Source organism: Phoxinus phoxinus (genome assembly GCF_949152265.1).
Source record: "Phoxinus phoxinus genome assembly, chromosome: 24".
NCBI classification, from domain to species: Eukaryota; Metazoa; Chordata; class Actinopteri; order Cypriniformes; family Leuciscidae; genus Phoxinus; species Phoxinus phoxinus.
The window spans coordinates 14,019,287-14,034,759 of record NC_136899.1 but is presented as its reverse complement, the minus strand read 5'-3'; the positions used below and the strand labels follow the sequence as shown (position 1 = coordinate 14,034,759).

The window sequence follows — 15,473 nt, the reverse complement described above, 5'->3', positions numbered from 1 at the left end:
CTAAAAAATAAAAATTTTACCCAACAGAACTTAATGATTACTGAATTAATAATAATTTTTGTTCTTTTTATTTAGGAATAATTCCAAAATTATTGTGTTAAAGTCCCTGCGGCGAGACTTATTTTGTAAAAAAATTTTTTAAATAGGCTACCTTTTTTCGTAATAAAATTAGGCCTACCTCTCATTCATCTGGCTGTGAAGTGTCAATGATATTGCTGTGAAAGTTCGTTTTCACGGAATAAAATGATCCACAACAGATGTTTCCTCTTTGAGAAACTCCATGTAAAAAAAAGTAGGCCTATTATGTCAAACTTGAAGTAAGTTAGCTGGTTGCCTTAAAATTTTGAGCTAACACAATGGAGATCGCATGGCTTAATAAATAGAAATTCAAAATAATGTGTTATCTGAACCACAATAATTAAGTTAATTTGACAAAAGAGAAAAGTTTTATTGTTATACAAAACAATTATTGTTTAGTGACACGGTTAATTCCCATTATTAAATGCATGCTGCTGCAGACTTGGTTTCACAAACAGCCTCTATATCTAAACTGAACTCGTGCCGTTAGGAGCGGTTAACAGTGCGCCTGCAGTAGTTAACACATTAGAGACTGCGGTGCATATGAAAGAGAGCTGTGAGAGGATTCTCAGTGCTGCTACAGCGTGTTAAAGTGTAATTCCCTGAGGATGAACCCCAGACTGACCAATGACAGCACAGATCCGGGAAAGGCATCCCCTCTCGAGTAGCTATCCTACACTCAACCATATGTCTTCAGACCTGTCTCAAGCTTCACACACACGAGACCTTAGTTCATCGCTCCTGAACCGCCAAGTAAAGCTTCCCCATACACAATAGGAGGATCTCAGGACTTGCACACGTCGCTATATGGTAAGAACATCTTTAAGTAATTACAACTAACAATCTTTTTTCTAGTTTTGAAGACAGCAATACATTATTTGTGTTTTGTTTTGCATTAACATTATGGATTTAAGGCCACTCTTCATGCGCAATAACCAGCTGAGGTCAGGAGTATATGGAGCATGACACCTTTAATGCTTTTTAAAAGAGTTGGAAAGGCTTCATTAATGATGACCTTTCTTGCTGACCCTCTGTTCTTAAATTGTAGTGTCATGACCCTCATTAGTCTCTGTTAGTGGCGCGCTCGCGCGCAGTTTATTCCAGTGCTTAGTTTAGAAAAAGTAGAGGAATACTGGAAACTTTTGCTTTTGAAATCTCTGCAGTCGGAGTTATTTCTGTGTTGGGTTAGTTGACAAACCATTTCACAATGCATTAAAACATGACTTTCTGCGGGCATTTAGAAAGTCATATTTTTGGTTTGTCCGTGTTTGTAATATATTGTCATACTGTTTTAATTGCTCAGTAAATTTCAACTTAATAACACGTTAAATAAAATCAAATAAAAGTTGCAATAACCAGCCCAAAATGGTTGGGAATGATATTGGCTAAACATTTGCAAAGAACCTTTCTTTTAAAAAAGTACTTTTCATTTGAATTTGGACAAAATGGGACACTATACACTTTTAAAAATAAAAATTATTTATTGGCATCTATGGTTCCATGAATATATTAAGACCCACTGCAACAAATTATATGATCAATAAGTTATGACAACATGTTTTACATTTTATTCAACTATTCAGTTTAATGTAATTTAAGTTGAAATTACTTATCTAAGTTGATTTGTAGTAAAAAATGGTTCTTTAGATTATTAAAAATGTCACTAAGAAAAATAAAATATTCTTCTAAGAACTGAAAGGAGTGTGCCCTCTTAAATTTACATTTAATTTGAATTGTTGTCTGAAATATTTAAGTAAATGCCAAAGTTACAACCTGCAAGTTGATTGCCCCTTTTGGAGAAAATCGAAATGAAACTCGGAAATCATAGAATTTGTGAAAACTTGTATGGAAACAAAGATATTGTTATAGTGATGAAAACTTGTTTACAGTCTACAGGACTGAATACAAACCGCAAGTGAAACTGTCCTCGGATCCCCCTCATCGGCTGTGATGTCGGTGTCTCTCTCCAGTCACCCCGCAGTGAGAGACAGGAGTCTCGCTGTCTACCCGTCTCTGCCCGGCGCGCACTACACGAACATCCTCAAGAGCGCGCACAGCATCTTCCATCCGCTCAAGTCTCTGGGCCGCATGGTGACCGACGCACAGACAATCATGCCGTTCAACTTCACCGGGACTCCGTCTTTTTTCAGCCACAACAGCCACCAGACCGCGGTGTTCCATGAGCAGATCCTCAACGTGTCCAACATGCCATATTTCCAGCACGTGCATCCTCCACAAAGCATGTACAGCAGACACGAGGAGCAGAGCACCGGCTCTCCGTCCGAGTTCAGCAGCCCCTCCAGCAGAAAGTCTTCTTCGGCTTCATCCTCTCCGGTTAAGGACAGTTTCGGTTGCCTGCAGGCTGCCGCCCCGACACCCGAGCACACGCGCACCTTCCGTTTTACAGAGGAAGACCTGTTCACGGTCCTGTACGGATATTCCAAAAAACAAGGCCAAAGTCCTGGACATGCCATCTCTGGACTATCATTCCCTCCCAGCGCAGGTATATAATAATCATTTTAATGTAGTCTATTCATTGCAAAAAAAAGAAAAGAAAAAATAAGCATTTTCGATGTGCTGAACAAAAAAGGAGAACAAATCTGGTTGCACACTTAAAATTTTTGTTTACAATTATACCATGGGCTACTTTTCATTCTATTTAAACGCCTCCAGGTTCTTTTTTATTTTTCATGTTGGATTATTATAATTGTGTATTGTAAATTTTTTAAGTACAATCAACTTGGATGTTTAAGTCATTTCAACTTAAATTAAATTAAACTGACTTTAAAATGAGTTGAATCTTGTATGACTTAAATAAGTTAACTTATTTTGATGAGTTTGAGCAATGTAAAAACGTTTTTCTTCTTCTTCTTCTTCTTCTTCTTCAAATAATTAGCTGATCGTCATCTTCTCCCTGTTGATGCCGGAGGATTTGAACGCCCAGAAGGTAGAACTCTTTCTTTCTTTCTTTCTTTCTTTCTTTCTTTCTTTCTTTCTTTCTTTCTTTCTTTCTTTCTTGATAATTTCTTTTTTCTCTCTCTAACTTTACTGCTGGCAATTTCATAGAGTGTGTCTTGAATTTTTCAGGCTTATCGATTCTCCAAACTAATTGTGGAAGCCTTTCCCATTATGGAGTTTTTGCTGATAAAAGCACAATTCCAAAAGGCACCAGGTTTGGACCGTTTCAGGGAAAACTGGTGAACACAAGTGAGATCAAAACATTTGATGACAACACGCTCATGTGGGAGGTAAACAGCAAATTTGAAATTATTGCATTATTATTTAAATGCTTATTTTATATTAACGTGTGTGGGGATTTTTCAGTGAGATAATGCATACAGCTGTTATATTCTGATATGTTTATATTAAATTCCAAACCTTTTTTTATTTTCTTCCTATAAGATCTTTGAGAACGGGCGCTTGAGTCACTTTGTGGATGGAAGAGGCGCTCCGGGGAATTGGATGTCGTTGGTGAAGTGCGCGCGCTTTCCAGAGGAGCAGAACCTGACTGCGGTGCAGTGTGAAGGCCAGATTTACTATGAGGCCTGCAAAGAGATCCGAGCCGGCCAAGAACTGTTGGTCTGGTACGGAGACTGCTATGTGCAGTTTCTGGGTATTCCTCTCACCCTCAAAGAGTTTATTGATGCCAGTGAAGCGCTCCCAGCTGAAGGTATGCATGTGCGCAAAAATTATTTTATAGTCCAGCACGTTCTGTCATTTGTTATGAGATTATAATGTGATGTTTTTGCAAATGTTTCTTCGTTCCAGATTCTGGTGAAGGTTTTAAGTGTGATCGCTGTGGTAAAGTGTTCGCGTATAAGTACTACAGGGACAAGCACTTGAAATACACGCGCTGTGTGGATCAGGGCGACAGGAAGTTCCCCTGCCACCTCTGCAACAGGTCTTTCGAGAAGAGAGACCGACTCCGAATCCACATTCTCCATGTGCATGAGAAACACAGACCGCATAAGGTAAATATATCTTCATGCCGATCCATTGGATACTTTTACGGGGGGAACAATCAGCGGTGGTGCTGAAAGAACAGCTCCCTTTTAGAAAAACTGTACAAAACCGATGCCCAAAAGAAAATATCAAGATATTACCATTTTACTAATATTTTCTCACTCAACTCCTATTTAAAATTATTTGAATAAGAATTAGTGTAAAATGGTCTTTCAAAATGGGTGCCCTTTCCATTTTGGAAATGTGATTTTTTTATGAATTAGAATTCATTTAATTTTTAAGAATTTACGGATTATGATTTGTTTTGTTTATTTATTTATTTATAGAATTATACACTGAAAAAAATGCTGCCTTAAATTTTTAAGTACAATCAACTTGGATGTTCAAGTCATTTCAACTTAAATTACATTTAACTGACTTATACAAAACATTTGAATCTTGCATGACAAAAAAAAAAGTTGAAAATTGCTTAACTTATTTTAATAAGCAATGTAAAAACATAGGCCTATGTTGTCATAACAAATTGATCAGTGTAGTATCGTCATCTTAATAAAGAAAGGGGTGGAAGGAGCTGACACAACCTGGGCATACAACATTTTGTAAAATATTTGTGATATTTTTGTAACACTTAAATCGAAGAGTTTTAGCTTTTGATCGAAATATGCATAATAGCTATAATCGCAAGGAGCAATAAATAAATAAAACTTTATGTTATTTAAATACGTTTTTATATTATTTTTGTTTCAAATAAAACTTGATGTTAGCTTTTCATTGTCGCGGTTTACTCATATGCTAATGAGGGACACAAAAAGCACCCTTTTCGAGAAATGTCCCCCAGATGCACTAATGTTTAGGTAAAGCTTTTTACAATGTCAATAAAGCATCTTGAATGTAATTTGTGACCCTCTTTTTCCTCTTAGTGCTCCGTGTGCGGCAAAAGTTTCTCGCAGTCCTCCAGTCTGAACAAACACATGCGCGTGCACTCAGGAGAGCGGCCTTACAAATGTGTTTACTGTAACAAGGTGAGTGATGCTCAGCTCCAGCTAAATACTGTTTTAATTTCATGGTTTATCTGAGCTCTCATTAGCGCTGGACAGACACTTACATGCTAATTAATGGCAGATGCAGATCCAGTGCATTGTGCATGAGGATTATGTTTTAATTTATGACTCTCAAAGAGACAAAAGTTTGTCTGTCGCTTTGTTTTAAACTCGTCTCGTTCTATTCTTAAACACTTACGCGTGCTAAGAGCTCTGCAATGGTCACGTGTCACTCTCTCTATCTGTCCTTTTTGTGGAATGCTAGAGTTTTATTCCAGGAGCCTATAGCCCAATGTATGTTGGTCATGTTTTACCTACATCATAGGAAAAACTGTTTTAATAAACACACTAAATAATGCATGGAATGATGGTTTATATAGGCTATAAAATACAGGAAGGTTTATATGACGGTAGAAAAATTGTTGTTGTTTTGGTTATTTATAGACCTATAGAATTTAATTACATTTTCTTGCATTTTAAAATGCAATAGCCTACCATTAGGCCTAACAAATGTAATTCAACAGGATGTTCCTATTGGGATATTAACCTAAAGTAACTTTTTTTTGTGTGTGTATATTACCATTATTTAATATGAACATGTATTTGTGAATGTCACAGGCGTTCACGGCCTCCAGCATCCTCCGCACGCACATCCGCCAGCACTCCGGCGAGCGGCCGTTCAAGTGCAAACACTGCGGGAAAGCGTTCGCCTCTCACGCGGCACACGACAGCCACGTCCGCCGGACACACGCCAAAGACAAGCCCTTCTCCTGTGACGTGTGTGCGACCACTTTCCAGGATGCACAAGAGTTGAAATACCACATGAAGACGCATAAAAGTAACTAGTTAATACCCTACTAAGCAACCGAAAAAAAATAATTTATGCAATTTGAGAAGGACCGAAAACGTAAATTAAATGAAAACAAAACTATTAATTATATAAACATTTGTTGGATTCATGTGGCAATTATTAATTAAATATATTGTTATAAGACTATTTATGGGCTAATCTAATGAAATCTCTGCCTTTAGAGCTACCACTTTTGGACAGCACTGTTGTTCTTCCTGGAGACGAAAACACGCTTTTCCCCAGCAAAGATTCTTTACAGAAACAGCTGGGAGACAGTTTCTCATTTCCCGGGATGACCAGCATCACCTCCGAGTACAGACCCTGGAACTAATGCTTCACCACTGCATCTGCATCACTGGTTATGTTATTCCATTATTCAGCCTTTTCCCAGAAAAGATGGCTTTGCGTCAATGTTGTTTGCCGGTATTGTGTATTATTTAATCTAGTTACCTGTCCCCTAAGAAAATATTTTTGCTTTAACTTTATTATTTTTACTGTTGTTTCTATTTATTAAAATGTATTTGGCATTAGAAATACGTGTTTTTTTTTTGTACTTTTTAAAGTTAGCTCAAAGCAAATGTGTCGTCGTGTAATTGTGAGCTGCACAACCAAAGCAAGTTAATAATACCAAAGACTGAATTTATTATTGTTATTACTACTGAATTTACTGTTACCTATCGTTCATTTATATTTGTATTGTCTTTATCATGAGCTGTAACTGCTGTTCAAATTTGTCTGTGTCCGATCGTCTGCAAACTGAAAATTAAAATTAATGATGTGAGAAATAACTTAAATTACCCTTAAAGAAGATCATGTTTTTGTTCAATGAAACTTTCTGAAAATTGTGAAAGGGATTCATTATGAATGCAATTTTTGTTGCATTGATATAGGCTATTTAATTCAAATCGAACGAATTATTATGGTATTCTAATATTCTGGTTTCAATATATTTCAATATTTCAATAGCCTTTTTAATATTATAATATATACTATAAAACGTCAGACAGACAGATCAATCGTAGATACAGTGATTCACAATTCTGTTTCAAATAGTCTCTTTCTCTCTTATGCACAGACAGAATTTCAGATAAACTGGAAATGGAGAAATATCACATCACTAAATCATTCACATTTATAAAAGGATGAAATGAATGTATATAGATAGATAGATAGATAGATAGATAGATAGATAGATAGATAGATAGATAGATAGATAGATAGATAGATAGATAGATAGATAGATAGATAGACTGCAAAAAACGTTGCTGCCTTAAATTTGATACAATCAACTTGGACATTTAAGTTATTTCAACTTAAAATATACCGTACGGTGACAGTTATGAGTTGAATCTTTATTTTGATGAGTTAATGTAAAAACACATGTTGTCATAACTTAGTCTACATGGGAAGTCTACATCTATCTCTACACTGTAAAAAAATGGTATGATCAATGAGATTTTAGAGTGCGCACTTCTAGTGTTTTACTAAATGATGGTCAGCGACAGGAGAGGAGGAGTGTGAACATCCCCCAACAGCAAATTAATGACAATGGACTACTGCAATGAGGTGGTCTAGTGTGGAGAGAATAGAAACAAAGGCGGTCTCACTGACATCTGCTGCCCTCTGATTGTGTCTTCGTGCTACCAACTGTCTGTGATGGAGAAGGAAAGAGAGAAAAAGCCTTTCTGATAGATCACTCCGTCCATGAGTGTTCACCTTCTCAAAACACACAACAACAACCAAGGGTCAAAGGGCATCGCCAAATGTGACAATCATTAGTACTGCTGTTTGTTGTGATCACTACCTAGAATGCTGGACTGAAGCATTTTTGGACGAGTTTGTTGAATTCACTTCAAGTTATTGTATTTGATTTCCTGATATCATTACATCCAGTCACTCAACATATTCACTTTAAAATATTCCTAACATCAGAGATAGCATCAGGCTCAGAGATCATGTAAAGATGTTGAGCTCATATCCATAGTCATTGTTGTGAGGGATTCCCTGGCCAGGCTTCTCATTTGACTGGATTACCTGCAGAGTCTCAATGGTCCCCTGCCATCAGATTCACCCAGTGCTGGCACGAGGAGCGGACATGGATTCCTATTATTAATTTCACCCTCACTGGTTACATACAAAACTGGCCAGGTCATAGGTCAAGATTCAGAAGACAATTCAATTACCCTCTCGTCCTTCAGCCGGGAGAGATGCAGGCTTTACCATTCTGTCCGCCGCTTTTGAAGTTCCCTGGGGCTTCTGGTAGTACATATGTACATCAGAGCTCATGGTGAGTTAACAGAGCTTTGAGGAATGATAAAATCCAATAGAAGCCCTCAGGGTGAATGATAAAAAAGCATCCTAGGTGATAGTATGCTTTCCCCATGCATGCCAGAAAAAGAAGTGCACTTAATTGTACTGAATGTGCACTTAGTGTAAGGTGTCATTGTTACAGTGTAATTATACATTTAAATACTGAGTAATAACAACATGTATTTAATAGGTTTAGGATTAGATTTAGGGTTAGTTGCATGTAATTATGCATATGCAATTTCTGTTGTTACAAGTAAGTACATGCAAGATGTAACAAGGACACTGTAAAATAAAGTGTTACCATATAAGTTTACCATAAAAGCTTGTCAGTATATTCTGCAGTATCTAAAACCGTATTGTAAGTCATTTGGAAATTACTAATTGCTTTCAATTTACATTTGAGATATATAACGTGCAATTGTGTCCGAAGACATTTGCACTTAAGTCCTATATCATTTCTGTAGTAAGTACTCCTCTTTAAAGTATGACCAAGTGTACTTCTTTTTCACAAGGGGAATGTTGGACGACGCAGCACATGTGGTTCATAATGCAGAGCCCATAATGAGCTGGTAGAAACAGGCATCCTGATGCACTCGGTAAAAGCTCTGTGGCGTTAAAAGCGTGACTCGACAATCGTGCTTTGTGGGAAACTCATTTAGAGGCTGCGCTCGCTTTCTGTTTCTCTCCTTTCACTCGCCTGAATTTTTATACGCTCATTTATAGGCATTGATTTCACACTTAACCTTTGGTGCTTTAAAATGCCTCCCCGTCCACTGCGGACATCCATAATTCAGTTTGATTTCTTTATTAATATGAGATTAATGGCATCCCCCCAGTGGCGTTTAGATAATTGTGAATGATACGGCTACACCGAGGTCAACCTCTCATAATGGCCGCGCGATAATTCATTTGAAATGAGGGTTGCAGTATGTACTGGAATCACAAGTGGTAGATTTGAGATAAATAAAAAAACGTGTCTGTATTGGTTTCAGGGGAAAAGGGGCACATGTCCTTATGTTTGGCCCACACTGTCTCTCTTTAAGTGGTTACCTGTCAGTTCCTATTTCAGCTCTACGTCTAGTAGCCACCAACAGTTGAGCTAAACCACAATCTGATCAATTAGCCCTATTGATTCCCTAATAGCAGTCAGCACACATCACTAGACTTGTCTAAATCTAGCCCTGGGCTCTTTGCTGAGTGAAACCATAAACTCTGCTCTGTTCGGGTCATTTTGACCCGAAACGACTCTTATCTGGTGTGGTTGCCCTTTTGAACAATAACCACTCAAAATATATGGTATGCCGTCTCGAGTGGTCTTGCTAAAGAGGGTGAGGTGTTAAAGACTTTAATAACTGATCCCCGGTCAGGTGTTTGGGTCTCTTGAGCAGCTTGGAAGCAGAAGGTACAGGCTGGGGTGGTGTTGTCATTGTGCTGGTTGGTTCCTCTGGGACAGTAGGTAATCCTCTGCAAAGTCCAGCTAAATGCTCAGCATGCTGCTTACTGGATGAATGACAGATCAAACACAGTAAAGCCGCTCCGTACTGGTAGAGAGAGGAGTGAGAAGAAGGGAGAAAGATATTGTGCAAGAAACATATAGAGGGGGAAAGAGGAAAGAGGGATCGTCCAGATGACAGTAGCAATGGGGCAGATGGCCCTGGTTGCTTGGATGAAGCTTCAGTGAGCCTTCACTGACGGTCAGTCCCGTGGGGACGCACACACACACACACACACACACACACACACTTACACTTCTCTCCATAGATATCTGAGGTAACCCTGTACATGTATAGTGTAGTGTTCATTTTAAGATTTTATGGTATAATGTGATTACATTAAATAGGAGTGTAAAAGAAAAAGTCTTTCTCCAATTTGAATCATAATTTTGTCTTCACTGGTTCATTTTAAACAGTCCTATTTGCAAAGTTATGTTTATAATAGCTAGATTTGTAGGGATGATTGATGTTAGAATAATAAAAATGTGTGCTGTCAAATCGATTAATCACGATTAATCACATCTTACATAAAAGTTTGTAAATATTCAACCCGATCTCACGGCAATTCGTACGAATTTTGCGAGGTCGCTAATTCGTACGAATTTTGCGAGGTCGCTAATTCGTACGAATTCATACGACCTCACTCGTACGAATTCGTATGATTTTTGCTAAATCTTACATATTTTACGAGTTGTCCAATTTGCATGAATTCGTATGAATGGCCTACACATGACCCCGCCCCTAAACCTAACCGCCACGTGGATTTAGACAACTCGTACGAATTTGTACGAGTGAGGTCGTATGTATTCATATAAATTAGTCACCTTTTACTCACAAAGGTGTCTAAATTGTATGAATTCGTTTAGACACACACACACACACACACACACATTTACAAACTTTTGTTACATGCGATTAATCGTGTTTAATCGATTTGACAGCACTTTTAAAAATAGTTTGTTAATTTCAAATAGTTTTTTTTTTTGCAATACAATAAGCTTTATGGTTAGGCTACTTCATAATTCAGAATTTGATATTATGATATGAAATTAGGACATGTAATAGTGAATCATGAATAATTTATGAAATCGTCAAACAGTATTTGTAGACCAGCAGGTCTGAATCAGACATTGTCATTCACATTTGAGAGCTCTCTCCCCATGCATCATGTTAAACAATGGCCCAAGAGGAGTGTGTGTATGCGAATGCGTGAATGTGTGTGTGTGTGTTTGATGTGCCTTTGTCTCTTTTTCGCAGTTATTCCTCCTGACTCTAGCACAGCAGTGGGGGGTGGGGGGTGAAAGAGAGCAAGCGAATGGCAGAATGATTGAAAGAGAGCACGAAAGAGAGAGTGAAATAGTTAGGAAGAGAGATGCAGTTTAGGTGTTGCTGGCATGCTGACACTCTGTACTGGGAGATGACCTTTCTGGTTTTACATGAACATTCACACGCACAATATCACTAATGGTCTGTGTGAGTAAATAAAAGGACTATTGTTTTATAATATACATACTTTTCACACTGATGACAATTGAGGATCTCAAAAAGAACTATATATAAAAAAAAAGGTACAAACATTCACTGATGCTCCAGAGGGAAACACAATGCATTAAGAGCCGGGGGGTGAAAACTTTTGAACAGGATGAAGATGTCCAAAAAGTTTACATTTTGTTTAAATATTTTTTTTACAAATCATTTAGTACTACCCTTTGAAAGCAACAGAAGATGCTTACATATTTCCCAGAAGACAAATTTAGTACAATTTACCTTGATCTTTAAAATTCAAAAAGTTTTCACCCCCAGGCTCTTAATGCATCAGGTTTCCTTCTGGAGGATTAGTGAATGTTTTAGCCTTTTTTAATAGTCATGTTTGAGTCCATTTATTGTTTTGTAAACCTCAATTGTGAAAAGATGGATCTCAAAATCATACAGTCACTGCTGGAAACGGTTCAAAAATGCAAAAGATGCTGGAAAACTGAAGAATTTGCAGGACCTGTAGGATTTTTCTGAAGAACGTTGGGCAGTTTAACTGCTCAGGACAAACAAGGGACTCAAGAACAACTACACAAAACAAACAAAACAGTTGTGGATCATCCAGCTAACAGCACACATTAACAATTAAAGCAAAGTAAACTTTTAGGAATTGGGTAATTTTTATAAATTCAGCTTTTTTTATTATGTAAACATATTTAATGTAAAATATCTTATTCAGGACAGTACTAAATACATTTTCACATTTCCACAGATTCTGCAAGGGGTTCACCAATTTTCAAGCAGCACTGTATTCAAACTTTTATGTTAGATGTAATTAATCGTGATTATTCTATTTGACAGCATTAACACATAATATTATATAACATTTTATTATTTATTTTATGTTATTTCATTTAATTTCTTCATTTCATTATTTTATTTTATTTTATTTTATTTTTTATTTTTGGATATTCGTCTAACTATTATTAAATGTTACAACTGATTTCAGAGTGTTCAGAGAACATTCACAAGAACATTCCCATAATGTTAAAATAATGATAAAAAGGAATGATTCCTTAGCATTCGCATGACCACAGGTCATTTATTTGCATTAAAGTCGACATTTTGAGTGTTCAGAACAGAAATAACATCTTCATAATTTAATAGGAACATTAGCAAAACATTTTTAGAACAATTTTTTTATATCTAGTAACTATTTTAGTCATTTTATCAAGAGTTTTTCATTCCATAAGACTAAATTATAGAAAATCCTCATAGTACATCTGGTATTCAAATGACTATTGTTTTAAACAGATTATAAAGTCATAATCAGATATTGAAGTACAAAAAAAAGTAAATTCATAGTGTTTGATCAATCCTCCTGATGTGTTTTGCACTGAGTAAACTGTTTACACAGAGGATCTGAGTGATGAAAACTCTGCATCCCTGTTCTCTCTCCTCTGTGTTTACTGTCATCCTCCCTAATCCCCATCCTCTCACTATAACTGTCCTTAGGAAGCAGTGTGTGCACGTATGTACACGTCTGTGTGTGTGTGTGTGTGTGTGTGTGTGTGTGTGTGTGTGTGTGTCCTGTTTTTCTTGTCAACAAAATGACCATTCAGGTTAGTATCATTCACATTTAAAATAAAACAGTTTTTTAAATTGCAATATTTATGTTTTTGCTGTATTTAATATATGTAGGTTTACAAAGCTATAAACCAAAATGAAATTCATTGTGTGAGTGAGCACTCTGCCAATTTCATATATATTTATGTGTGTGTGTGTGTGTGTGTATTGTGTACGTATATATGATGATGACCTTGTCTTTCCCAGGATAGTCTATTAATCTGTTTAATGAGTGTGATGATTGAAGAATCTGTGACACTGTCTTTCTTTCGCTCTGTCTCTCAAAAGCAACGTTCTGCCCTTTCTTTTGTGCATAGGACAATTGGCAGTGACCCTTTCCAGCTCCCAAAGGTACTCAGAGGTCAGGAGGAGTAACTGCGAAGATAAATACACACTCTCAAACACTGGCTGGAGTGGGACGGGACGGCTGGCCGAGGGCTGTTGGGTCTGTAAAGAGAAGCTGCGGGCTTCACCTCATGTGGTAATATTTGGCTTGAAAACATCTTTGATAACTTTGGTTACTTTAAAGAATTCACAAATGAGATACAACTTGAATTTTCATTCATTGATCGGAAATAAAATCAGGCTTTAAACAATCAAGAAGCCTTTAAAACATAAACAATCACAGAAGCCTGAGCATTCATGACAAAGGTGAAATAAGACACACACACACACACACACACACACACACACACACACACACACACACACACACACACACACACACACACACACACACACACACACACACACGGACCGCTTGCAAAAGCCACAGCTCTCTCCCATGGAGAGCCGCCACAGGACAGTCCTGAGTATCTCTGAAACATTTATGAAGTCTTATAATCCCCTCTCTGCCTAATGTACCCTAACAAGCCTTTACTGCCTCTCTAGCCCTGCTCTAGTTCCCGGCATCTAACCCCTTTAACACCCTACACTTTCAGCGCTTTTACGTGGTTTTTGCATTTTTAAAACATATAGCATCAAATAGAGATGAGCATCCTAACAGATTCATAGCATACTAGTGCTTGTGCAGTATAATGTTTATACATAGTATTTGGGACATAACATATGTGGTAAAGAATTATATAAAAAGATATATACATTTTTTGACCCTCCTGTATATTCATTACTCGTATTATTACTCTTTTTTTGGTAACACTTTACAATAAGGTCCATTAGTTAAAGCATTAACTAACATGAACTAACAGCGATCAATACATTTGCTACAGTATTTATGATTCTTTGTTGACATTTGTTAATAAAAATACAGCTGTTCGTTGTTAGTCCATGTCATCTCAGGGTCATTAAAAAATATGAAATGATACGACTTTTGATTTCTTGAAATTAATGTTGAAATTAACATTACCTAAGATGAATAAATGCTTTAGAAGTGTTTTTCATTGTTAGTTCACGTTAACAAGTGTTAACTAATGTCAAAAAATTAAACCGTATTGTAAAGTGTTACTCATTTATTAATATACATATATATTAATATGAGCATTTATTAATATATATATATATGTGTGGATCTATTAATTTATTTATAGATACTATTGAAAGAATGTAAATAAAATGTTATTATCATCATCATCATTATTATTGTTAATTATAAAATAATTATAAAATATTTTTTATAATGAACAATAATAATGGTGAGGATGATGATGATTATCATGATAATAACTGAAAGACAAAACAGAAACATTTTATTTACATTCTTTCAACAGTGTCTATAAATAAATTCATAAATTCCAAAAAATAATATAAATAAACCCAAATATAGAAGTAAATTTGTATTTAAAGGTATTTTAATGTAAAGGATTTCATTGGAAAGAAGGATTTTTTAAATTATTATAGTTTTTACAATTTTATTAAAACTGAAATACAAAATAGAAATATTTTCTCTAAATTATGTTCTTTAACAATCTGAACATACAAATGTAAAACCTATAATTTAAAATCTGGCATAACCGGGGAGGAAAGTGAACTAACATGATTGATTCAGAGGCGCTGGCTGGGTGGGCGAGAGGTCCGTGTGCAGCGAGTGAAGTGACCTCAGGTTGTCATTGTGCTATAAAGGCTCTGACTGGACATCAGGAAACCTCCATTACTGCATGTATGTGAGTGTGTGTGTTAAAAACGGGGTCTTTGGGGACCTGGTCCTGATCCCGGGAGGCTGTTTTACTGCAGCCTCTGCCCTGTGCCTATGTTTACATGTTGAGAATGCCATATGCTAAATGGCTAGTGTTACTGCTCAGATTTCCCTTCCACACTCACAGCTCAATGAGGAGTTATCAGAGCACAGTTCCCATTTAAAGCAAAGCGATATTGAGCTGTTGGGGTTATTGATAAAGAACTTTACACCTGACAGTTCTCACAAGCATTTTTTTGACATTGCAAAGCCTTTTTTTCTCTCTCTAATTTCCATTCAAAAGTAAATAAAAAAGTGACCTGCAGACAAAAAAACAACAACAACATTGTTTCTTGAACAGCAAATCAGACATTGGTAAAAAATAAAGCCTGGAACAATGGCTGCTGAAAATTCAGCTTTGACACCAAAGGGAAAAATACATTTTTAAAGATATTTAAGAAAATAATATTTCACAATACCACTGTTTTTACAGTATTTTTGATCAAATA

At 36.5% G+C, this 15,473-nt stretch overlaps 1 protein-coding gene across 1 annotated transcript; it reads left to right on the top strand.

Annotated features, from left to right (window-relative positions):
* The first annotated feature begins 755 nt into the window (after nucleotides 1-755).
* On the top strand, nucleotides 756-6,721 carry prdm14 (PR domain containing 14). Its single transcript, XM_079602341.1, has 9 exons — nucleotides 756-888; nucleotides 1,968-2,581; nucleotides 2,975-3,025; nucleotides 3,166-3,326; nucleotides 3,481-3,748; nucleotides 3,847-4,049; nucleotides 4,962-5,063; nucleotides 5,700-5,919; nucleotides 6,114-6,721. Exons 2-9 carry the CDS (start codon nucleotides 2,029-2,031, stop codon nucleotides 6,260-6,262), a joined length of 1,707 nt encoding a protein of 568 aa, XP_079458467.1. The 5' UTR covers nucleotides 756-888; nucleotides 1,968-2,028; the 3' UTR covers nucleotides 6,263-6,721.
* Nucleotides 6,722-15,473: the final 8,752 nt, after the last annotated feature.